Raw genomic sequence first — 25,245 nt, forward strand, 5'->3', positions numbered from 1 at the left:
GGATGGAGGAGTGTGGTATCTTCTGTGTCAAAAGCACACACACAGGCTCACTTGGGTTGGAATGCACTCTGGGGTCAGCGGGTCCAGCCCATGGCCAACACCACTGTCACACACACCATGGCACCGAGTGTCAACTCCAACCTTTACTCAGACACCTCCAGGGGCGGTGACTCCATCAGCTCCACTCCACCAAACGCTGCAGTCCATTATGGAATAGTCCAATTGTTAGAAGGATGTATGACATGGATGTATGCCATGAGTTCTGGCTCCCTGCTGAGACTGCAGTGGAATAGCTGCCGTTCCCAGCATAGCTCACACAGGGCTGGGTCCGGGCATGGACCATCTCTGGGACTGCTGGTTATTAAATACTTTGCTTTGTTTAATCCATCCGTGTTCTGAAGAGCTCAGTCTTGCAGTAGCACTTCCTTATAAACACAATTTCATACCTGCAAGCAGGAACAGCAGCTGCAGGAATTGCAACTTCAAATGTTTACAAAAAGATCACATAGAAACATTTTAAGTGCCCAGCACATTTCACCATCCAACCTTTTGCCCACTTGGTGGAGGGCTGTGACCAACATATTTTTTAATGCACATTTGTTAATGACTATAACAGATTCCTGCCCTTCATGAGCACCCTTGGTCCAGGGTCTGAATGACTACATTGGTCCTTAAATGACTGACACACAAAAAAGCCTGAAAAATATTGTGTATTATTCAGATGAGGTTTTAGATAACAAAAGCAGAAAAGACCAGGAAACAAACCTGTAGCTTTCACAAATGGTTAATTCTGCTTTTAAAAATATTTTCCTCTTCTGCTGTTGTTTGAGGAGCAGACTGCTGTACTCCAACACTGAGATATTCCATTTCTACAATAATTGGAGCTCTTCAGGCCGAAAATTGCTGTGAAACATCCTGCCAAGATGATGATTCGTATTCTTGCCATTTCTTCCTAATGCATGCAGGAATCCTCACTTGCAATATAAGAAAGCAGCAGGGAAAAGCAGCATTTATTTAGCTTAATTTAGCAAATGATCCAGTTTATTTACAAAGCTCATCTTTCTGCTGTTCAAACGCCTGTTGGAAATGCCAATGAAAAACGGTTCCGTTTGATACCTTTCAGTGTCCTGTTATTTGCAGTATTTTAATCTGGAAGGTGATGAAGTCAGGCTGGGCTTATCCTCCTGGTTTCTGCGGAAATTTTGGTCTCAACAGAACACAGGAGCCTAGAGGAGTGGCAGTGCAGTGTGAGGCAGTGAAAGGCCCCATCCTGAGCTGTGAAGCTGGAACCCAGCTGTTGTCGAGGCTGTTCCTGGCAGAGCAGAGCAAGATCCAATTGTCTGATCTGGGACTGGCCATGGCTCTGTGCTGGCCAGGTTGGTGTCACTGCCCTGCACCAAACTCCAGGCAAACCCACACCAGCTGAGCCAGTTCAAATTGTCATCTGATAGCAACAGGGCCTGGTCCCCCTGTGTGAAACTGTGCTGATAACAACATGGACCAAACACTGATAAACTGGTCTGCCACTGTCATCTTTTGTCACAGCTCCCAGGGCCTGAAGCACTCTGGTTGTGGATCTGCTTCCTCCTTTCCTTCCTCTAAAGGACTGACTCATTAGCAGTACCAAATGACTGCATTAATTATCTGTAAGATAAGTGGTGCAATGAAATGTTGAGCCTTCCCACATCCAAACCACAAAATGCCATTCTCCTCCTCTCTCAGTGGAGATTTCGCCGAAGGATGCACATTTTCAAGGAGAGGAAGGGCCTCAAAGCACAAGTTCCTTCTTCTGCCAGTACAGGAGCTTCTCCTCAGTCCTGGGCTCCAGAGCATGCTGAGCAAACAGGGAGAAGTCAGTGTGGGAACTGCCATGGCCTCCTGTCTAGTTAACTGAATTATCAGAGCTGGTCATCTCTACAAATTCACTTCCTAGCTAACATGCACAGGCAGAGGAAATGTAGGTTTTAATGATAATCCTTAATCTTAACTCTGAGTGTAACATTTTCCTTGCTTGGCCATTCATTTCAGAGGAGTTGCCATGGGGTATTTATTATTTTGAGAAATGTTTGTGTTGATGAACTTCATACTTAGAATGGCCGAAGTACAAAATAACTTAATCATATGCTCACTCTGCAGTAGGTTATTAATAATTTCTTAGCTCACTAGAACAACTTAGATCTGAGATGTTAATTAATTTACCTCTGCTTATGCTGGTCAGCTTAACAATCTTGTATCTCTCAGTAAAGAAAAATATTTAAATCTGTTTCAGATGAAAAGTCTCAGAGAACAAATGTTTGGGTGGCAGTCACTCAGACTAATGGTCATTTATTTAAAAACAATTGTTTCCACTGTAGCTAAAACTATGAAAACAAATCTTCCTGCCTAGCACTTTATAAACATTGTACAAAATGTACATTTTGGGACAAGTTTGAATCCAGCTGTGCCCCTTTTATTTTTGCATTTTTAGGTTGCTCTCTGCCTCCACTCCCCCATACAGCCACGGTTAGCTGGAAGCCAGAATTTATTCTGCAAACGCCCAGGCTCTAAGAACACAAACTTGTTTAAACTGAGACCATATTTGGAAGAGATCTGGGTCAAGGAAAATAATCAAAGGAAAGTGCATTCCTGGAGCATCACGTGAGGAGGCCACAGCACACACAGGGCCCAGTGCTAATGCTCAGGGAGGACCCTCAGTGCCCCCCTGCCACTGCTGCTCACCCTGAGCACCACCTCAGCAAACTGGAAATGAGGAACCCCTTGGAATGAGCTGTTCAGCAGCACACCATCAACAGCATCAGGACCATGGCACAAAGTTCAAAACTAATCCAGGCCAGCTCCACAGGCTCCATCCTCACAGCCACAGGTACCTGGCTGTAACCCTGCCACTGCTTTGGCTGAAGTCATGACCATTTCCAACAACTGTAAACATGCCTGAAGGACTGAAACACCAAAGTGTTCTCTCACTCCCTGAAATTCCAGCATTCTTTTTATTTTAGGAAGATCCCAAATCCAGCCCCTGCTGTTTGTTTTATATTTGGCTGCCACAATTGCAGAATTTCAGGAAAACTTCGCTTAACAAATTTTTTTTTTGCTTCCACTTGGAAGACTTGAGTATGAAAAGCCCCCACAGATGGTACTTTTAGCCTCTGAATATTTTATTTAATTAGCAGCCAAATGCACATTAACTAAATTGCAGTGCTTTAATTGTACAAGTAAAAGCTCAAGCAGCCAGCACAGGGAACGGCTACAGAACATGCTGGCTGTGATCAGCACTCACTGTCCAGGTTTATGTTTTTAGCATAAAGTCAGCATGTAAAATAGGCCCTGAGCTGCCTGTTTTAAACAAAAGGTGACACCACGAACCATATAGTTCAGCAAGTATAACAGTCTGAACTGTGACAGCACAAATTTTTTATCTAGATGTGATTTTTTTTCCCCCACACAAAATACTGGATTTAGTCTCTCCTGTTTTCATGACTTGGGCATTAATCCTTCACAGGGATGGTGGGGGGTTATTGCTGTTTGAATCTCTGATGGGTCACTTGCATGGAGAATGAGGGAGCTGGGCTGGGAACAGGTCTCACCCTGCCTCCCCTCCCTGCTGTGAGCCTGCTGCACAGTGACACCACCACATTATGTGACATGCAAGAAAAAGGTAATTTGTGATCCATTGCCAAATACTTTTATCATTTATCCATCCAAAACATCACTGCTCACTCACTGAGAGCATAAAGGCAACCTTGAAAGCTGGTACCATTATCACCTGGGCAGGTAACAGAGCAAGCTCTGCTTAAGTGTATTTAAAAGGGAAAACCAAAAAATCACAGGCCTGTGCTCTTCCCACAACTGGCAACGTGAATCTGACCAGGGCAGATTCCCTGGAAAGCAGCAAATCATAATGTTTATAAAGATCTTCTCTAGATCCATGGACACCCTTGTGAAGAACTACACAGAGCTTTTCATTATTGAATTCTATGTTTTCCAGACTTTCATTCTCATCCTGTTTCCATTGTTTATTTTCCTGTGTATTTGTAAATTTGAGAGTTTCTTTTCCCCCACCTTTTATGCATTTTGCTCCTGTTTTCATGTATCCAAACACCTTCACTGTGACTTTATTAACTGAGTCTGGGCTGTGCGGCATTGCATTTCCAGCACAAAAACAAAAGTACAAGCTGCTGTTCACATCACTCTTCTCCAAACAGCATGAGGTTAACTGTCATAGGAAAAACCACAGAAGCAGTGCAAGTGCAGAAAACAGAGGAGCTATTCAGAAAGACAGTTTCTGAAAAATATACATTGAAATTGCTTTTATTTTTGCTGGAATTAAAAAAACATAAGAATATTGACATTGCATTTAAAACCCCCAGGAAGTTAAAAGATTATACATTTTTGTATCTCTGAAACCCAATAAAAGTGTCTCCATCATGCCTTTTTTAGGAGATATCAATGTATGAACGTTTTGAACCAAGACTTTTAAACACATGTCAGGCAGTCCAAACTCCACAGTGCTCTTCATTAAATACACAAAATGTGTCATTTCTGGGAAGGAACACTGTCCAAAAGTTAGACAATTCAACAAAGAATTTCTAGGAAAGACATCAAACCCCAGTCCTTAAGGGAAGGAAAACATGTATTTAAATGTAATCACAGAACTTTAGTTTGGGATTTCTGTTTTAAGTTTTGAGAAGTGTTACTGTGTGTGCTGTACTCTCTGCTCTACTCCAAGTATTAATACTGGCAAGTACTACATTAGGAGTGTTCTTATCCTAAAAGTAGACTGTTAAGCTGGTATAATCATTCCTTTACTTCTTCCCAGTACTGCAAATAAAGTACACTGACAGGGTAACACACAGTTGTATGCAAACACCAAGAGTCACTTAAATTACCTGAAGTTGGGAAAGAAAATTGTGAATTTATACAGCCATGATGCAGATTGTATGATTTGTCTTCAGCAGGGTTAAAGCAGTATATACACAGCTGGTTTAAAATGACACATTTCTTCTCAGTGTGTCAGGTAAGAAAAGCTTTCTATGAAAGTCCTTTTGAAAATTATCATCTTGAAAATCTTGCAGCTGCTAGGATGACACAATTGAAATTGCTACTGCTTTGGCTCCAGACAGCAGATGGAAGTTAATTGCTTAGGAGTAGAGTCCCTCATGAATCCTACTGGTTATGGGGATGAGAGCTCAAAAACATTGGTCTTGCCTGTCCCAGTAGCTTATTACCGCAATGATAGTATTTGTGGAATTCATTCATAAATATCATTATACATTTTTACTTAAAGTCATGTCCTAACAGTAATAAAGATGACAATCCTGAGGGAATAATCACATTAAATGTATATATAAGAACAATATAAAAGAGTGACAAAGTTTTATTTCATTATAAAAGAGGTTTCTCTTTTCTTTTTCTGCGAATTCCTTTTTAAACTTTTTAAACTAAAACAGGGTTCATTCTTATGTCACCAAGTGAGGGGAAAAAAAATCAAATCCTAAAATTCTGATGTTTAGAAAAAAACAGGAGAACTATTATCATACTACAAAACATTTCACTTTACAACAACCCCAAAGAGTTATCTATTACCAGGATGATAAAGAAAAACAGGGACATGAGAAGGATAAAATTCTCTACTCTGATCAATGCAAAACTCTCTGACCTGAGGGGACATTTGTACAGGGAATGAATGTGTGTGAAACCAGCCAGAGAGATGCTATGGATCAGGAGAAAAATCCTGCCTTTATTTTGGTGTTTTAGAATTTTTCCAGTAGAAACTGATGTGTGAACCATTTCAACAATATGAAGCAGGTACATTCTAACAATTTCCAACACAAATCCCACCACTTTCATTTTACTTAACAGTATACTGTCTGTCAAAAAAAAAGTCAGTTTATTTCATATTCTTTATGATGAGAAGTGTATAAACTGCACTTTCAAATTAAATCATGTTCCACCAAAACTGGTCTGGCTTTAAGACTGATAACTTTAGTGGAGAGAATTAAGATGCTTCAGCAAGTATCAATTTTCTGTTAAAAAAATGTCCGCAAGATGAAATAAAAAATTTTCTTAATTTACAATAAGCAGTGTAAACAGCAAAAACAACAGAAGCCACAAAGTTTCACGCACCAGCTGCTAGCAGACAAATAACTCCAAATGCTCATAGAACCTTGTATCTTCCTTTGTTGGTTGGTTGGTAAGAATTTTGCTGCAAATACAGAAGAGGATAACCAGAGTTAAAAGTGAAGATGGATAAATGAATTGCAGTAAAACCCCACTAGGTTATTAGCTGGCTATGTTGTAAAGCTACAGCAAACCAGATCTCTCAACACTTATAAAATATCAAAATGAGGGGAATAATCCTCTCCCCTGCTTGATGGTGTTGAAATTAGGAAATTTATTGGAACCCAACTCTGAGGGGTCTTCATTCAAAAACCTCTGTCAATGTGTTATCTCCATCTGCTGGCTGATAACAGCCATGTTCTAGCTGATTAACCAGTGCCATGGATTTTTAGGCTGTTCAGTGTTTTTGAGATCTATAGGTCCCAGTCCCTGATATTAATAAAACCTTATGCTAGAGCATCAGCATTTGCAGAAATCAGTCTCATCAAGCATACATTCAGGCACTTTCCCTCTGCTTTCTGGATATTGCACTCACCAATCTGATGAGCTCCTCTTTTATAAGTCGTGTGATTTCTGCCTTTGCTTTCTGTACAGCAAGTTCATTGGCACCTGAAGATAAAAATATGTATTATAATCTTAAACACTTTCTGTATATGAAGCCTACAGCATGAAAACTGCTGTCTACTTTCAGAAGCACAGTAAAATCTGCTGAATATCCTCAGCTATTTGGTGAAGAAGACTCTATTACACAGAATTCCAAAGCTTGACTGTGTTCTCTTTTAAGGATGATACTCCAGTCATAAATGATACTATTCAGAAATATGTAGGGTTTGAGGTTTTTTGAAAAACTCAACCATCATGACATTTGCCAAGTTTTTGTTGTAGTAGTTGATGCAATTTCTTATACCTTTAACAGCCTAAACAGAATTTTGTTTTCTTCCTTATTTCACAGTGGCACAGACCTCTTTGTGCTAATTGTACTTCCTCTGTTCTTTTCCTGTCCTCCAAACTGATTTCATACATTAGCTGTTGTTCTGTGGCAGGTGAGGAGAAGCCTTTCTGTGACCCCCATGGATCATTTGGTAAGTGTATAAAGACAAACAAGTGTTTTTCAGTACTTTGCAAAGTAACTGCAGTGAGTCTGTAACTCAAGTGTCCAAACACTGACTACAGAAATTCCACGTCTAATTACCAAACTAGACTCATAGCTTTAACAGAAATATTTATAAAAAGAATACATACTTTCAATAGCCAAATAAATCTTTCGTTCTCCTTCCTTGGGTTCTTTGCCTGGAGGGAAATAAGTTCCCCTGATTGTAATGGCAGCTTCAGAATATTCACTGATTCTCTGCAGTGCTTCTTTGGAGGTAACTTTCCATCTGGCAGTCTGCAAGGTGAAGGATATGAGAGGATCAACAGGGAGAAAGGCACACACAAAATGGCAATCCATTAGTTCTGCCAGCATGGGCATAACCTCAAAGATAAATACAGGGAATTTGTACTTGATACTGTGAAATGTAAATCCTCAAAACAATAGATGAGTTAGATCTGAGCACCAATATCCTGAATGGCTGAAATACTCAGGTACTAAAAAAAGGGCAAAGAGTTGTATCAGTCATGGCAGTAAAGCCTTTGCAAGTGTCAGAGATTTGGGTATTACAGAAGCGTGTAGAGGGTGAAGAGATTTTTATCTGATAAGGAATACTTGTTTTTCTGATACTCTCTGGAATAAGTCCAAAGCATTGCATTTATATACCCTGAGAAGTAATCACAGTTAATGTAGCAATTTCAATTAGGTATGATCAGAAACAGAGATATAGTATTTCACTGGTGTAAGCATGAAGAGAGGTTTTGTTAAATGATGGTCATTTATACTTGATTATAGCAAAATGGTTACTTGCCTGTGGGAAGTCATTGATCTCTAATTCTTCTTCATATCTCTTGAAGGATTCATTCTGTCCTCCATCCTGTTTCTCTTCTTCCTGCTTCTCTATGGGTACATAATTGAGCTTGGCATTGATTTTTTCAGCCAGTTGCTCTGCAATGGTCTTGGCAGACACAGTAGGAGCTTGAATTGTGCCTCCTCTCAGGATAGCATTTGTAGCCTGCTGCATCACATCCTGTAAAAGCACAGGTCCATACTGAGAACAAGGTAGCCAAAAAAAGGCCTATATAAACCAATAAGGGTTTCATTAAAGCTCTCTATGTAATGTAATTGTCTACACAACAAATACATTCTCCAGACTCTGCTCTTCCTTCCTTCATTCCTCTCAACAACTCCCTTCACACCTGCAAAGAAAAGATCTTAGTGGTCTTTTGTATTTTCAGCTTAAAATATCTTTGGATATTCCAGAACAATTATGCTCAATCTAAACAAATTGTACATCACATGTACATCCCATGCTTCAGCAGAGAAAGATGTTCTGCAACTCTGCCAAAGCTGACACAACTAATTGTGTAATGTTATCAGTAATGAATTAACTCTTTGTCAGGGCAGACAAAGCATTTATGGTTCTGTAATAAGTCTTATAAACAAATCAGCTCCCTTACAAATCCTATATAAGTGAGTTAGCCCAGCCTAAATGAGATTAACCATGCAGTATGTTACCAGTGTGCAGAAACACTAAATCAAATGGCAACCACAGAACAAAGAATTCAACAACCTTTGTTAAAAAAGAGTAAAACTGGTCTGTAAAGAGCCTGACCTTAAAGTGGAAGGGAACCATGACTTGTGCCTCTGCTCCAAGATTCTTCTGGGCATTGATTCTCAAAGCCAATCTTTTAGCAATTTCCAATTTTTCTGCATTTCCAGCTGATGGTGTAGGAGCATTTGATGTTCCTGGTGCTGCCATGTCTTTTACTCTTTTCTTGGAATTGAACATGCTTTCAATTTGTTCATCAATCTAAAGAAAAGAACAATTATTTCATCACTGCATTTACCACTATATAATCTTGTCATGACAAAGAAACACTAAGGGGATTTAGTTTACATGCTCTTAAAGAAATTTATCTTGTATAAATGGTAGAAGCCTGCCCAAAACTACAGCTCAACAAAAGGATGATCTAATCAGAAAAAAGTCTGAACACAGTGTTTACCTGCAAGGCCACAAAAAGGAATATATCCAACATTAAGAAAGGAATTTAATAAGATTTAAAATAGAAAATGCTACCACGAATGTCTTTAAAACACTTAAAATAAAAATATGTTTGCAACCGAGGACCATCATTCTATTTCATTCATGCAAGAATAATATCCCAAATAATTTATGTGACTACAGAACTACACACATTAAGTGTAAAATACCAATAAGTCAAAAAGAGACACTGAAAATCTTCCTAGATCTTGATCTTCATAGCTGTATCTCTATACATGCAGTCAGTAACAAAGGTCACAGAGTAACAGAAATCCATGCACTCTGCAATGTATTATGCAACCTACTGGGTTAGAAATTCAAATGTATTGCAAAAATCCATAAGCAACTTAAATCCTGTTCCCAAGTGCTTACATCAACAGCTGTATCTTCATCATCTGAATCTTGCAAGCCAAGAGCTGCTTTCTGTAGCTTCTTTCTTTCGTTAGCCAAAGCCTGTTCTGTTTCATCGAATTTAAAACCTTTGCCAGAGAATCCACTGCTTTTTTTAATCAACTTTCCCTCCTGAAAACAAAAACATGTATTATCATACTTAGGAGTTTCAAATCCTAGTTCTCATAGTCATAAAATAACTTCAAGATTATACAAATAATTTTGATATTCTTTAAAAAGCAAATCCTAGCACATTCGTAAAGTGCTTCAAATTTGAAAGCTGCATTTCACAATGAAATGTAATTAGAAAAACCTCTGTTAATTCAGCAGAGACAGTATCCTGTTGGGGTTTTCTGTAAGTATACATTTTAAATGCTTTTCAAATGCAGTAAAAAAAAACCCTCCATTTTTTTATAGCAGAAAAACTCCAAAGTCACTCTTCTCAGCATGAGTGAGATCCTCTGATGGTGAGAGCTCTAGAAATAATCATAGAAATTCTGTGAAAGGGCTTCATTATCTTGTATGTGAATTTTGTTAAAAGCCAAAGTGCCTCTTAACCATAGGTATTTATTACATACCCAGTAACAATATTTAAATTCTCAAGAACAGTTCTTTAATGACATTCAAGATCCCAATCTTGAGGTCACTGACACACTGAGCCAAGCACACTCGTGTTCCCAGAGAGGTCACCCATGCATGCACACTGGACACACATGCATGCACAGGCATTAAACCTGGACCAAGCCACCTACAGAAGAAAGAATTACTTACAGCCTTCTGTTGCTCTTTGAAGTCAGCCCAGAGCTTCTCCAAATCAGGAGGAATTGGATTCCCAGACAATTCCAAAGCCTTAATGATATCACCAGCATAACGTGCCTGATCCTCAGTAATGAATGTATATGCATACCCCTGGTCAAAATTCATTTAAGAGACAATTAGGAAAAAGCTCTAAAGACATTATCTCTAAATTTATTGAAGCACCCTTGCACAGATGCTGATTTCTAGTCAATGAAAGTAACCATGCAATAACTCTTTTTTAGTGGAAGTGTAGAATGAATAATGTGATTTCCCAGGAAGCTGATACAGAGGTAATCATCCAAAGATAGTAAACACTGAAATCTCTCCTTCCAACCAGTGTTGTCATGGTTCAAAGTTAAGAAAGATTAAAATATTTTCAATTTATTAGGGCACATTTCCAACAGTGCAAAACACCCAAACTTTCAGCCACAAATGGGATTTAAAAGAACACTCAGACATCAGAAGAACACGTATCTTCCAAATTTCAGACTGCTGAAGTTCAGAACATACTAAAAACACTCCTCCCACCAACAATACAAACTAGCCCCTCTGTAGCTATCCCTTGGAACAACTTCATCAAACAGTAAAGAAGGGAAAATGCCAGTTCTAACCACACCTGCCAAGTGAGTGTATGAGCACACGGGTGTACATACTTTATTGCCAGCTCGCCCGGTGCGGCCGGCTCGGTGCACGTAGTCCTCATAGTGGTTGGGACAGCTGTAATTGACCACCAGCATCAGCTGCTTCACATCCAAGCCCCTGGCTGCCACAGATGTGGCCACCAGAAGTTTGCAGGTTCCATTCTTGAAGTCATTAATGATGCTGTCTCTGTCATACTGATCAATACCTGCAAGACAAATCAGTTAATTATAACGCTCTGCTTTAAGCCATGAGAATTTGTACACAGGTCAAAATACCCTCAAACTTCAAACAACCAAAACCACAAGCAAATAACACTTCCACACTTTTGAAGGCAAAATATATTAGCCAAAATAATCTCTATTATTTAGAATAACCTCTAATTTTTCAACTACCATAAGATGTTTTCCCCATACCAAGACCCCCAAAACATTTTTTAGTATTCTCTCTTTTGTACTTCAGCTGAGACCTCATCTGGAGGCTTTGTGTGTTCTCTAAAGAAAACAGAAATCTCAGAAGAACAGGAGTATTTTCCCTCTTCTGTTGCTACATTCCTGCTGAACAATGATTTTGTACTTACTGATTTTATACAACACACTCCAAAAAACCACTCTTAAGTTTTAAGATACACTGGGATGGACAGCAGATTGTAAAGAGATTTTTCTCCTCTTGCTACTTCCATTCTATTACTACTTGATAGAAAAAAAGTAAAGCAACAACTGCTGTTACTGTGGAATCTCAAATAAAAATATCATCTCATACTCCCCATGGCACTCACTACTCTGCAATAATGAGTAGTCAGCAACATTCCCTGGGAGGTGTTAACTGTAAGTAACAGTCCTCTGGCACAGACACAAGATGTGGCATCTGATGACATCTCACAGAGAACAATGAAGAGTAATTACACAAAACTATCATATCTATTTCAAATTAAGAGACAATTATCCTCCCCAATTACAAAGCATAACCTGCTTATGAGGAAGTAATAGAATTGGTACTATACAAGAACTAAGTGATTTTTAACTACTGGATACCAAGATCCTAGTTGGGAGTTGTTAATATAAGTCCTTAAATTTGCAGATTACCTCCATGGAGAGACAAGCAAGGATAAGAGGCCCTCATTAAATCTTTCAACAACCCATCAGCGTGTTCTTGCTTATCTACAAATATGATAACAGATCCTTTCTCCTGATAATGTCCCAGTAGCTCCAGTAACTTCAGAAATTTGTTCTCCTCTTCTATGACAATCTGGGAAAAGACATACAAAAGAGTATAATTTGTATCTTGAGTCATTAAACAAATTCAGAGTGTATAAAAGTAAAAATCATGAACAGGAGATGAGTTTTTCAGGCTATTCCCACAGTTAGTGGTAAAACAGCTGTTCAGCTTAGTGCTACAAACCAACTTTAAAAATCACACTGCATTTGTATATTAAGGTGTTGATTTATTCTAAGTTCATTTTTAATAAGGCCACTAAACTTCTAAAAAGAAAAGCCCTGTGGTATATTGGTTTATATTCAACATTGCTGGGAACAATTCTCTGCAAGCAAAGAAGATAAGCAAGGCAGATGTATCATACTCACCACGTGCTGCTCCACATCAGAGCAGACAACACTCCTGCCTCCAACCTGCACCTCTATGGGTTTGCTGAGGATCCTGCGAGCCAGGGCCTCCATAGCTCTGGGGAAAGTAGCAGAGAACATGACAGTCTGACGGTCAGGCCTGACGTTGTCTACAATGCGCATGACCTGTGGTGAGAGAGCGGTCCCTGTTAACATCAACTGCTGCAACTCCATTTCACACCCACACAAAGCTGTCATCTCTAAAGTCAGGTGGTATCTGCACCTCCCAGACCACAAAACATTCTTTACAGATTTCCTCTAGGCACCAAGCTGCTGGCACTGGAAGACGGCAAAACTTGCTGGATTCAGAAGGAAGTTGCAGGGCAATATGGAATCTGGCAGCAGCTCGGCAAAAATCCTAGGAAATGCAGCAGAAACCCTACAGCTCAAGAGACAAATAAAGGGAATTTTCCTGATTTTGGAGAAGAGTACAGCCCATGTCAACTGGAAGAGCCCTGGATGTCCAAAGCTCTCAGCAAGTCAGCAGCATTTCCAACGTTTTGTTCTTATCTCTTGCCAAGAGACATCAAAGACTTTATAAACAGACTAAAACTACTAACACAACACCTGTATCAAGGAACTACACATGAGTACTCAGAATGAGTGTGTAAAACACTCTGTGTATTAGAGAAAAATCTAAGCTATATAGGAACTTATTGAAAGCAAAACAGAGAATCACAGAATGGTTTGGGTTGGAAGGGACTCTGAAGATCTTCCAGTTCCAAGCCCTTGCCATGGGCAGGGATATCTTCTACTAGATGTGAGGATAATATGATGTTATAATAATGTGATAATAGATAGGAGAGTAATAGAAATATTAGAGTCAGCTTAAACCGCTGTCCATATGCAGCACATCCTTTTGAACACCCACTGGCAGATGTAGCATTGCAAAACCCTTGATGTGACAAACAGCCTCTTTTGGCACCACCCCCCGTGTCTTGAATTACCTGAGGCTCAAACCCCATGTCAAACATTCTGTCAGCTTCATCAAGCACAACGTACGTGACTCTGCGGAGGTTTGTCACCCGACCTGTGAAAGGAGAGGAAAAAACACATGGGAAACAAAATCAAATGGAAATCTAGTTTCCCTTAGGAATATTTTTTTTAAATGTTATATAGTCTCACTATCTTCTAACAAAGACATTAATTAATTTTTTAAAAAATTCACTGAATGTGAATTTTAATGTTCACACTTTAATCACACATACATTCTGGGAAATGTGTAAGTATGCACAAGGCCCTTTTAGTTTGTCAAACTCTTCTCTTGCATACCATCATAGGGCCAGAAGAACCTGTAAAATTCAGAAAACTGCCCTCGCCAAAACACATCATAAAACTAAGACTGAGCTGAAGCAAGGAGCCACATCAGCCAGTATCTGACAGCGGCACCTAGAAAAGAACATATTAGAGATTACAGCGCATGTGTGGAAGGCAAAGCCCAGTGCTAACTGCTGCAGCCTCAGAAAATTCCTTTATACACAAACTGTAATGCTTCCTTGGAATTCAGAATAACTATATGAGGATAACCATACTAGTTCTAGATCACTGCTAATAACAGGCACAAAACAGAGTAAGCAGTCTTTTAAAAATAACTATTATATAAAGATTAAAACCTACCCAGTAACACTACTGAATTTAAAAATCAAGAACCACCCCAAACTCTGGGACAGGTTGAAATAAAATAAGCAAGTTGTGTTTCTGTGAACATTTTGAAATTATCATGGACAGGATAACTAGCACCCTTCCCAAACAGTGAAGAGATTCCCCTTCATGAGAAGGATTTAACTCCAGGACTTAAAATCATACTCTGAAACAATATAAACACATTCAGTTCCACACAGCTGTGGAGTGACACTGCCAAATGCTCTCTGACTGGGAAAGATTTGTTACATTTTCTACAACTATCACTCAGACTTGTGCCTATCAAACTACAGAAGAATTTGGTCCTCTCAGCTTCAGCAAACTGAGCTGAATCCTCAAATTATTTAAGACATTACGCGCTGCATTTTTTAAGATATGGAATTCAATATTAAGGAACAAAGCAAGTATTCCTTACATCTACATATCTATTTAACATCTCAACACTTTCATCCCCAAATAATAACTTTGTAAAATTACTTGGGAACAGCATTAATGTACCTACCTTTGACGATATAAGTCTTGGAAGCCCAGTTCTATATGTCTTGAAGGTACTTTTTTCACAGAAGTTAAATAATGTCAACAGTTTAGTAGAGGTTTTGATGTGGAATAATTTAATAATAAAACTTTATCTAATAAGCATGCAATGGTTACACTAGGACAAAACCTCTTAAAGCTGCAGTGGCTCAGTTTAATCAATCTGAATATCTGATATAAGGTCAGTTCTTTTACTTCTGAGCAGGTATTTAGGGAGGGCTTCTTTGTCTGTTTTTAAAGCCAACAGATAAAGGCAGAGTCAGATGCTCTTGTAAAGCAGGGAACTGCTGAGCTACTCTAGCATGGATCAACGGGCAGACAAAATAAGCAACTCTTACATAACCTTTATCTAAATGACTCCAACTTAAAAAATTTGGACCAGCACATTTCAAGTTTAGCAATGATAAACATTCTCAAAAACTCTTCAAGAATGTAGTAATTCCTGTCCTCCCCAAAAATGTCAAATCAATATATGCTTAAACCTATTATTAGTGCTATATATTCTCAATAGCTATATAGTGCAGCCTGAAGAGATATAAGAAAATTCCATAAGACCATTTATCAAAATACATGATCTTTTGAATCTGTTAGAATTACACAACAAATGTAAAAAAAATCTCCAAAGGAAAAGGTTTTCTACTCACCATTGTTAGCTGCTAACATGTCAATCATACGTCCAGGTGTGCAAACAATAATTTCAGCACCTCTTTTGAGTTCAGCTATCTGATTTCAAAACACAGCAAACAATCTGTTAGTTTTTGCTTTGTGATTTCTTTCAGAGATTTTTAAACATGTATCACCTTGCAAAAAAGAAAACCACCTACACTGTAATACATCTGTTCTACTAACATGAATTATGTTAAGATTTTAATTAGCAATTTCTTCAAGTCTTTGGAGAACTTTGCTTCCAAAAAGAGTAACCCCTGACAGTCAGAGTTACCATCACCTGGAGCAGTTTTAATGAGGAGATGACTTCAATATGCTTAAGAGCCTGTAAGAAATGTCAGTGTACCATAGATGGTCATTGCTGTTGTTTCCATAAATGGGTGGGGTGGAGGTGTGGAAAACCTTGAAATTAATCTCTAAGTTACCTCAAGATGCAATATTTGATAATGAAATAAAGCAAAGTTATAATTTTCTGGCTTTTGTTATCTTAAAGGGAACTCTCAGAAGAATACAGCTTCCTAGTAACTTTCAAACTTTTATATCCCACTAATAATTCAATTTTAATTTAATGCACAGTACATACATAAAGACAAACAGTCTGGAATTTTTAAGGATCATACCTGAGACTTTCCAGGATCATTATTGTTTAAAGCTAAGTTACATGCAAAGCTTTTAGCATTACTACCATTCCCACAGAGAAAATCCATAATGAAGACTGCAAATGTACTGGATTAATGGAAAAGAAAAATCAACTAACTTTGCTAGAAAAGAAACACTGAATAATGAAGCCCAAGCACTCTTTGACAAGCCAGGCATGTGTCTGCATACCTGTTCACTGATTCCTGTTCCTCCATAAACACAGACAACTCGAAGCCCAAGAGTCTTTGAGAATTTCTTGCACTCCTTGGTAATCTGCAAAGCCAACTCACGTGTAGGTGTCATAATGACAGCTGAAAAGCAAAACATTTTCCTCATACATTGCAATATAAGAGATGTTGTATTTTCCACAATAGAAATTGATCTTTTGTAATGATGTTTACAGCAATTCACTTCCTATTTTTAAGAATGTAATTTCAAGGAAAAGATAACTGAGACATTATGAGGAAGGAGTGGAAACCTTGTCCAAGTGTAAGAATCAAGGGGGGAAGATCTCCCATATATGTGGACATGGGAGTGCTACTGAAACAACATGAGACAGCACAATAATCACCAAACAACATTAAAGAGCATGGTGATCTTTAACTTACAAAAAAACCACTTATCAATGGATGTCAGTAAGCACTTCTCCCTATAAGCAAAGAACTGAAACACCATCTAAAGCATATACTTAATGTTACATTTATTTAAACAGTAACTTTGAAAATAAAATTGTTTTACCTATGGGACCTTCTCCTTCTTCTAATGCTCTCTGATCCATAATGTGTCTGAACATGGGCAACAGAAATGCAATAGTTTTTCCACTTCCTGTTTTAGCAATGCCAATCAAATCCCGTCCGTTCATAATTGCTGGGATAGCCTGGGTTTGAATGGGAGTGGGCTTTTCATAGCCATGTCTTCAAGAAGGAAAAAAATATTTTAAGAACAAAATAGAATTTGATAGATCTGAATAATGAAGTTGATAGATGTGAATCATGAAGTTATGCTAAAAAGTTTTTACATATTCATATTTACATATATATATATATCAGTGCCTTTCAAAAAATACAGATCAAAATGAGCAGCAAAAGCATGATACAAATGGCAGAGAATAGTTAATAAAAATAATTCAACACAGAGTGATAAACACTCTGATGACTATAAATGTAACATTTACATGGACATGAGGCATTCATTATGCAGCAAAGTAAAAGGTCCTTCTCAAGGACTCAGGACAGAACACAGTGAGCAAAATCAAGGATGATACAGTTCATAAAGTGCTTGCTTACTTTTTGAGGGCAGTGAGAATCTTCATGGAAATACCACATTGTACCCAGGTTTTTATTGGTTTGGGACAGCCTTTTCCCTTGACTGTAATTCCCTCCAGCTCCAGCCTGTACACGTTGACCTCTGAAATAGAGTTTATCTTTTAACAAGAGTCAAACTTCATACTTTTCTAATATTCTGATCAAAAAATTCTTGCTTTGTCCCTTAACATGAAATACTATTTTTATCACTACCAGAAAAACAGCTTTTTGCTTGTTACACATAATCACAGGAGTTAGATTGAAAGGACTCAGCTTAATTTTCCAATCAAAGCCTCTATATAATTACAGTAAGTTATCAACAATAGAGATGCACCCAATTTAACATTTTTCTATAGCAAGCTGCTCCAAATGCTTTTTACATTGCAAAGCATTTGCTGTTCCTTAGCACACTGAAATCCACCATTCTTTTCTTCAGTCATACCCAAGGTGTTCTGGTTGTATTTGTCTTTACCTTCTTGAGTCATTTTAGCCAGTTCTGGTACTTCAACATAGAAGTTTTTCCTGAAAGGTTCATATTCTATCTTTCCATGATCCACTGGTTCTAGCAGCTTTCTCTGCTTGGTCTGATAGCCAGTCAGGGCAGTCTGAAGGTCAACTTCCTCCTCTTCTGAGGAATACTGCAGAGATCACAATTTTTGTGTACATTGGGATTAATGAATTATGAAGGTGTTTGGCTTTTGACATTTATAGAGCAACTATACAGAAGCAACAGGTACTTCTTACTGTATTAGACATGAAACTGAAGACCCACTCTTAACTTTTGAGTCCCAATTGTTCTTTCCCCTAATGCTTTCATGTTTCTCCCAAACCTTAACTCTCACCATGTTCTGTGCCACTTTCACGGCTTTACCAATGCCAGCTACCAGCCCTGTCATTCAGAACTAATCACTGCCACACCAAAGAAACAGTAAGAGGAAATGAAGAGAAAGCAGCCAGCCAGCAGAGTGGTGTCACACTGCAGTCACAGCTGTGACAGATGTCCCCAGCTCAGCTTTGAAGGAGCACCACTAACACTGGAACTGCAGCCACAGAGCACGGCCTGAAGTGGCTGAGCTGCAGGGCCTGCAGGGTGTTGAGTCTGTGACTCAGGCAAGGCTGACCCTCCACAGCCTCCTGAGCAGCAAAATCCCCACACCCTTCACAGCTCCTCAGGCCAAACACCACACACAGCCACAGGAAGCAAGAACAGGCACTTTACCTGTTCACAAGAGAAATACAAAACATTTCCATTACCTCCATTGCATCTTGGTCATTCTCCATGAGTTCCCCTTTCTTCTTTTCCGACTCAGCAGATGCCTTTTTGGTTGTCACCACAGTTACCACCTTGGTAACAGTTGGTCCAGTTTTCTATAAAAAATGTTAAAAAAATGAATGTACTATTGTATAAACAAAACCCATCCTGTAAAAAAACATACAGAATATTTGTACTTCTGGATACATTATGCTGAGCAATTTATTTCCTACTTCCCTTGGTGAAATATTATCAGAATAATGCTTGATAAACAGTTCCATAAAAACACCAGGAAATTATAGTTAAAGCAAACATGCATTAAGTGCATATAACTTGTTGCTTTTCTGCACTTTCCCCTATTTTCCCCAAGCCACTTTGCTATTAAAACACAAAGTCTTTTAAAAGCAAGGAATATTTAACAAGTGATTTTACCTTTTCACTCCCACCTCCACCTTTCACACTTCTCATATTGAACTTCTTGACCTCTTCTTTTACTTCTTCCATATAAGCATCTAAAGGATCTAACTCCTCATCTTCAACCTCATTGCCTTCTTTTTCTCCTTCTGCAGTTTCCTCTTCATCATCTAATAAGAGTGAAAAAAGAGGATGAAAGACAGGGAAAGACAGAAGTCCTTACATGTGGCAAACTGTTGTCCACCCAAATAACTACAGCCCATTATATTACTGTATCATTTTTCCTCATACAAATCTCTCCAGTTGGTTTATCAAAAATCTATCTTACCCCATCTGACACCATGACCAGATTAAGGCTTTTTTATTTTACGATTTACATTCTGAAGAGTAATTAGATGCTTTAAAAATACTGTAATAAAAATATTACTAGGAATAGAAGTACTCTGTTATATATAAAGAGTTTAAATACCATCATCATCTTCTAAACTCCATTTTTTCCCCTGTTTCATCTCTTCAATTTCTTTTTTCAGCTCTCCTATGTTTTCCATTGCCTTCTTGCGTTGTTCTTCCCTCCATTTCTCCACTCTTTCTTTTCGTTTTCTCATTTCCTCTTCTAGTTTATTCTGATCAAAATTCTATGACAAAAACCAACCAAAAAGTGAAAATTAACGGCCATTGGCTTTATTTATGCTTCTTGAAACAAATGTAACCCTTGAGTGAGCAAGCTGTAGAAGCTGTGAACATCCACAAACTTCTTGGTTTAAATTCTTTATCTTTTAAATTGACAAGTGTTAGAAGCCTCTACCTCAGTGGCCACAGCATTTGTGGTAGCATCTTTGTCTTTCTCTTCCTCTTTGTCATCTTTGTCCTTTTTCTTTTCTTTGGAAATGTCCACACCATCTGTCTTTTCTTTAGATCTTGATCTGAAAGGTAAGAACAAACAGCATTACAGCTTTTCTCAGGGGAAGGATATATATATGATGGACAGAAACAGAACTATAACCATCCTATTATGTTTTCAAACACCTCACAAAACACACTGCTTCCCAGACATCTTTCCATGTCATGGAATTACTTCCTCTAACTCCCAGTAATGTAGACTCGAACCCCATCCAGCAATTCATGTGCTTTTCTCATTTCTTTGCAGACTTCATTTTCAGAGCTCTTAAAATTGATACTCCAGTTGTTGTGTACTTTATTTTACAGCTCCTTGAAGTCAGCATTTAGAAAAGAGATCAAATTTCCTGTTTGTGGAATTTCTAGAGAAAGGTAAAGTGATCTAGCATCTTGCCATGGAAGTGTGAGCATCCTCCTAAACACACTGTCCTGGCTGACAGACAAAAGTTCTTCTCCTGGGAAAAGCTACTCATGTAATGCAAACCAACCAGGCAGACTTGCATTTAATATAAAAACCATTTATAACAGGTTTTATTGTACTTACTTGCTTCCAATTTAAAAGAAAGCATCCAAATCTAATTTGTGCTAGCTTATGACAATAAATATAAAATTCCCTTTAGCTAATTAAATATCTATTAAATAATAGCTATTAAATATTAGGTTTTTTCCTTTGGACTATTCTGATACAAAACATACACTTATTCCCAAAGCTTTTGTGATTCCAGCTTGTCATGATTTCTAGAGTGCCATCACTACTTGTGCTGTATAGAGACTGTTGTTATCATTTACAGACTTCCCCCTCATTTTACAGCAGAGCCTGACTATATGCTGTTTTCAATTATACCTGAAAACCTTATCAAGATATATTTAAAAGACAATGACCTGCAGCAAGCTTTTACACATTTCTAAAGCTAAGAATACAAGAATACCTGTTTTCTGTCTTCCTGTTCTTGCTTGGACTGGAGGATCGGGACCGTCTCCCTCTACTCCTGCTCCGTGAGCGCCTCCTCTCCCGGCTCCGGGACCGTCTCCTCTCTCGGCTCCGCTCCCTTTCTCTGCTCCTCGAACGCCTGACATGCAACAAAATTGTCTTTACTTAGGACATGCTCAGAGCAGAACTTTAGCCCTCCATTGAGGTACAGGTTGTAAAAGGAACCCACCAGTCATCAAGGAACAGGTTGTAAAAGGAACCCACCACTCTCAGGGTCTCTAGCTGGTCAGTGACCCCAAGATGTGTCAGAAAGTCTCTTTTCTCAGCCCGGTGCTTGAAGAAGGAGTCAGAGCTCTTCATTTCTCGGTCTCAAGGTTGTTTATTGTTTCTTATGTATAAAATTATTTCTCCTGACCTGCTGAGGTCTGCTCAGCAAGACAGTCAGAGGCACTCTGCCTCCCGCAGGGCAGTGTTATCTTTTTATACTAAAAACTACGTGTACAATATTTACAATTACTTTCCAATACCTATCATCTATGTTAGACAGTGAGCTTCTACTCTAAACCAATCTAAAAGTGCAACCATCACAGCAGAAGATGGAGGCCAAGAAGAAGGAGAAAGGCTGGACATGGCCAGATTCTTCTATCTTACCCCCTGAACCCCCATTCTAAGAACTTCCAAAAATCTATTTTTTACCTTGAGATAATTTCACTATCATTCTATTTAAACTTTTGTGGCTTGTAATTCTTCATATAAAGGTTGGTAATTGTTTTTTCTAAGGGCTAAATCAAAGGCACAGGGGTCTTGGGTTCTGTGCCAAGATCTCTGAGCTCCCTGGGCAGGGTCTCGAGCCCTCCAGGGCAGCCAGAGGAATTTGCTGGGTTCCCACAGACCACTAAGAACTTACAAACTCCAGCACCAGTAAGCATTTAATAAGCAAAAAGCCTTAAGCACAGTGAAACCCATCACAGACATGAGCAAAGTAACTAACTGGAGTGGGAGAACACCAACATTCAGCAGACAGGCACCCTCAGGTACAATGACTGGAGCTGATGTCGTACCTTTGACGCTTCCTGTCCCGTGAGCGAGACCTCCTCTTGTCCCTGCTGCGTGACCTGTCCCGCCTGCGGTCCCGCTCGCGGCTCCTGGAGCGCCTGTCCTCGCGCTTCCTCTTGTCCGACGGGGAGCGGCTCCTGGAGCGGCTCCCGGAGCGGCCCCGGGACGCCGAGCGCTTCCGGTAATGCCTGCACAGAGGGGCACGGAGGGTGAGCACCACCACCATGGACAGCAAAAAAATTACCTGGATTTCTGACTTTGTAAATGTCTAAACTTCTGCAATCCTCTTGTATTGAAGTGAAGGGAGACGACTATCTGATTGATGCATCGAACTTTGATTTATTGATCAATCAGCTACTTTATATAACAGTGTTAATTAACTTCATGCATATTGCAAAATCTAAGCTCACGATAAGTTAACAGAGAAAACTCTAACCACTCCTTTTGTTTTACAATACTTATAATTGTTTATTAAAAACAGAACCAGGGTTCCCACTGTGATATGAAAAGTTCTTAAAACTTCCATATCTGTTCTCAGGGAGCTATCTTTTCTCAGAGAGCCCAGAGACAAAGTTTTTGCTTGTTATAAGAAGACTGTCTGAGAACTTTATTGTTTATAAAGTAGTGCTTAAGAGAGCCTAATTATTTATAGAATCAAGCTTGAGAAATGCTTTACAACTACTTTTTTTACTTTTCTCTCAGCTGTACACCTTCATAGCTCTCCACACTCCTGCCAAACTGATTAATGTACATACTATACGTATAATATACGTAATATGCATATACATTCCTAGTGACACTGAAATTAGAAGGATTATTTGGTCATGATTTTCTTTTAGAGTACTACTACAAGCACATCATAAGAACACCAGAACATCAAGAACAATTTCCTTTCCAGAAATCCACTGACTTCCATTTTACATATAGGAAAAGCTGAAGGCTCTTTGAAGCTATCCCAAAATCTGTCAAGCAAACAAAACTGCTCTTTGTTGCTTTTTATACAATAAAAGTTTACCCGTGTAAGGTAGGTGAACTACAGCTGTGCTCAATGGGCAAGCTGTCAGACTGGAATTAAAGAAACATAAACCCCTGAGGAGGTGACACTGTGGTCAATGCCTTTACCATGCTGACATCAACAGAAATTCTTTCATTTCAAACAACACACCAGAAGCTGTCAGCAGTCAGCAAGGCTTGAGGGGTGTGATGGAGATGGGGATCTCCTTTCCTCCCCTCATTAATGCTCTTATCCCAACCATACTGTGGGGCAGAGCAGGGCCAGGAATTTTCTAGGAAACTCTTCCTAGAGTGAGTGTAGAAGTCACAGAGGGACCTTGACTGTGACCATTTCCTCTTCTCCAATCCCAGATTTTCGGACACCATGCCAGAATAATTCCTTTGTTCCTGTGACTCAGGACCCACAGACCCTTTCTCCTGAGAAGCCAAGTAGTCATGCTTGAGAAGAAGGAAGAAGCAGAGAAGGCAAGACTTTAAGCCCCCTACTCCTTGTTTCACTTCCATGGTAGTATAAAACAGTTCAGCTCTAAAAATAGCAGTGTATTTATATCTAGTCTATGTTATGTTGTATATTTAGGCAGCACATGCACTTGGAGTGAGTACAGTGGCACACACCCACATCCTGCCTATCAGCAGGATAACTGACTGCAAAGAACATTTGTCAGCATTGAGATTTTTCTTTTCCATCTCCATCAAAAAATGCCAAGGGATCTGCTCTATACTTCCTCTCTTTCTAACATTTTTGTTTTAGAGAACTACTTTTGGTTTTAAATTTTTTTCCTCTATAGTGTGCAATAAAGCCAAAAAGATGATTTCAGGTTGCAGAAGCCCCAGTGTGAGGAACATTTCCTCACACCAACCCCAGCACATGCAGCCCCCACCCATCTCCACCCACCATTCACTCTCACCCTCTTACCATTTCTTCACTTTTAAAACTTTAAACCCACTTTTAACATTATTTTTAGCCCAAACAGACGAACCCTGTCATTTTCAGCAGAGAAGCAGCACTGTGACAAGCAACTGAGTCCTGCTGGCTGGAGCGCCAGAGCTTGGCTTTCAGTTCAGGAGGCTCCAAGGGTGCCCTGTACCACCCACTGCCGCCCCAGCTCATCGGGAACTAATTTAGATAGATCTGTGGGAGTGCCCAGCTCTGCACTAGATCACTAATGTGAGCCTAAGGTGGTTGTGAAATTTCAAGTAATCTGTCTCCCTTGGCGGAGATGGACCTGGGAGCTGTTACAGTGTAATACAACTGCATGTGGGGGCGGTCGGGTCAGCTTTAGTAAAAAAAATCTGATTAAACTACGAGACAGAGGCATATGCCCGAGAGCAGTAGCAAATTGTGGAAGCGGTTTAAAGCCTGGTAGGTGTGAGCAGCTCGGTATCCTCTGGAGCACAGCTTCGGCCCGAGACACACACAGCACAAGAGCACGTTACTGCCGAGCTGGTTACAACCCCAATCGGGTCTTTACATCAGCTGGGAGAGGGCAAAATAAACGTGGTCCATAAACACAAAAGGCACAAGCAAAAACACCTAAACCAAGTTAACCCCCCTACGTGGCTAATTACGACATTTTGGAACAAGCCCGAGAAGGCCGGAGGTGCTCCGGGAGCCCGGGGTCGGTGCCGGTGAGCCCCGGCAATTCGGGCCCACCCAGCGTGGGTACCCTCGGCCCCGGCCGGAGCCCCGAGTGCCCGGCCCTGCCTCAGGGCCGGTTCCAGGCCCGGGCCCAGCCGCGGCGGCCTCAGCGCCCACGACAGAGCCGGCCGGGAGAGCTGCGCCACCCTGCGTGCCCCTCACGGCCGCCTCACCGCGCCACCACCCCCGAGCGCGCCGCGATCCCCAGCGGGCGAGGCAGCGGCGCCGCTCCCTCACCTGGACTCGCGGCCCATGGCGGCGGCGCTCCCGCTACACGGCGGCGGCCATTCCGCGCCCGCACGGCGAGAGCCCGGCAGGAGCACCGCCCCTTCCGGGCCGCGCCCCGCTCCAGCGCCCCCCGGCGGGCGGAGGGCGCAGCGCAGCCCGGCCACACGAACCGGGGCGGGAACCGAGCCCGGGCCGGCCGGACACAGCGCCGAGGAATGGATAACAAACTGGCTTTTAATAGAAAAAAACCATCGGCAATAAACATGAAACAGAACTATGTACACCAACAGAGGTACGTTAAAAACGGAATAAAAGATATTGGTTTCTTGG

At 40.0% G+C, this 25,245-nt stretch overlaps 1 protein-coding gene across 1 annotated transcript; it reads right to left on the reverse strand.

Annotated features, from left to right (window-relative positions):
- Positions 1–4,292: 4,292 nt before the first annotated feature.
- On the reverse strand, positions 4,293–25,001 carry DDX46 (DEAD-box helicase 46). The gene is made up of 23 exons (XM_054287999.1): positions 24,925–25,001; positions 22,040–22,222; positions 20,977–21,117; positions 19,956–20,073; positions 19,620–19,785; positions 19,169–19,320; positions 18,739–18,852; positions 17,957–18,122; positions 17,467–17,587; positions 16,919–17,094; positions 16,370–16,491; positions 15,520–15,598; positions 13,648–13,730; positions 12,662–12,826; positions 12,164–12,326; positions 11,093–11,286; positions 10,413–10,550; positions 9,624–9,773; positions 8,823–9,020; positions 8,019–8,237; positions 7,360–7,504; positions 6,653–6,726; positions 4,293–6,202 (listed from the first exon to the last, which is right to left on the reverse strand). Exons 1-23 carry the CDS (start codon positions 24,939–24,941, stop codon positions 6,155–6,157), a joined length of 3,132 nt encoding a protein of 1,043 aa, XP_054143974.1. The 5' UTR covers positions 24,942–25,001; the 3' UTR covers positions 4,293–6,154.
- Positions 25,002–25,245: the final 244 nt, after the last annotated feature.

Source organism: Melozone crissalis, unplaced genomic scaffold (genome assembly GCF_028551555.1).
Source record: "Melozone crissalis strain CALT ecotype California unplaced genomic scaffold, PUWL_Pcris_2 ptg000061l_1, whole genome shotgun sequence".
Lineage (NCBI taxonomy): Eukaryota > Metazoa > Chordata > Aves > Passeriformes > Passerellidae > Melozone > Melozone crissalis.

Excerpts from the sequence above, each read along its gene's own strand:
- DDX46 (XM_054287999.1), bottom strand. Across the intron at positions 11,287-12,163 it reads TTGCTTGTCTCTCCATGGAG|GTATTGATCAGTATGACAGA; the intron begins GTAATCTGCAAA and ends TTTGTCTTGCAG. Across the intron at positions 6,727-7,359 it reads GATTTATTTGGCTATTGAAA|GTGCCAATGAACTTGCTGTA; the intron begins GTATGTATTCTT and ends TTTTATCTTCAG.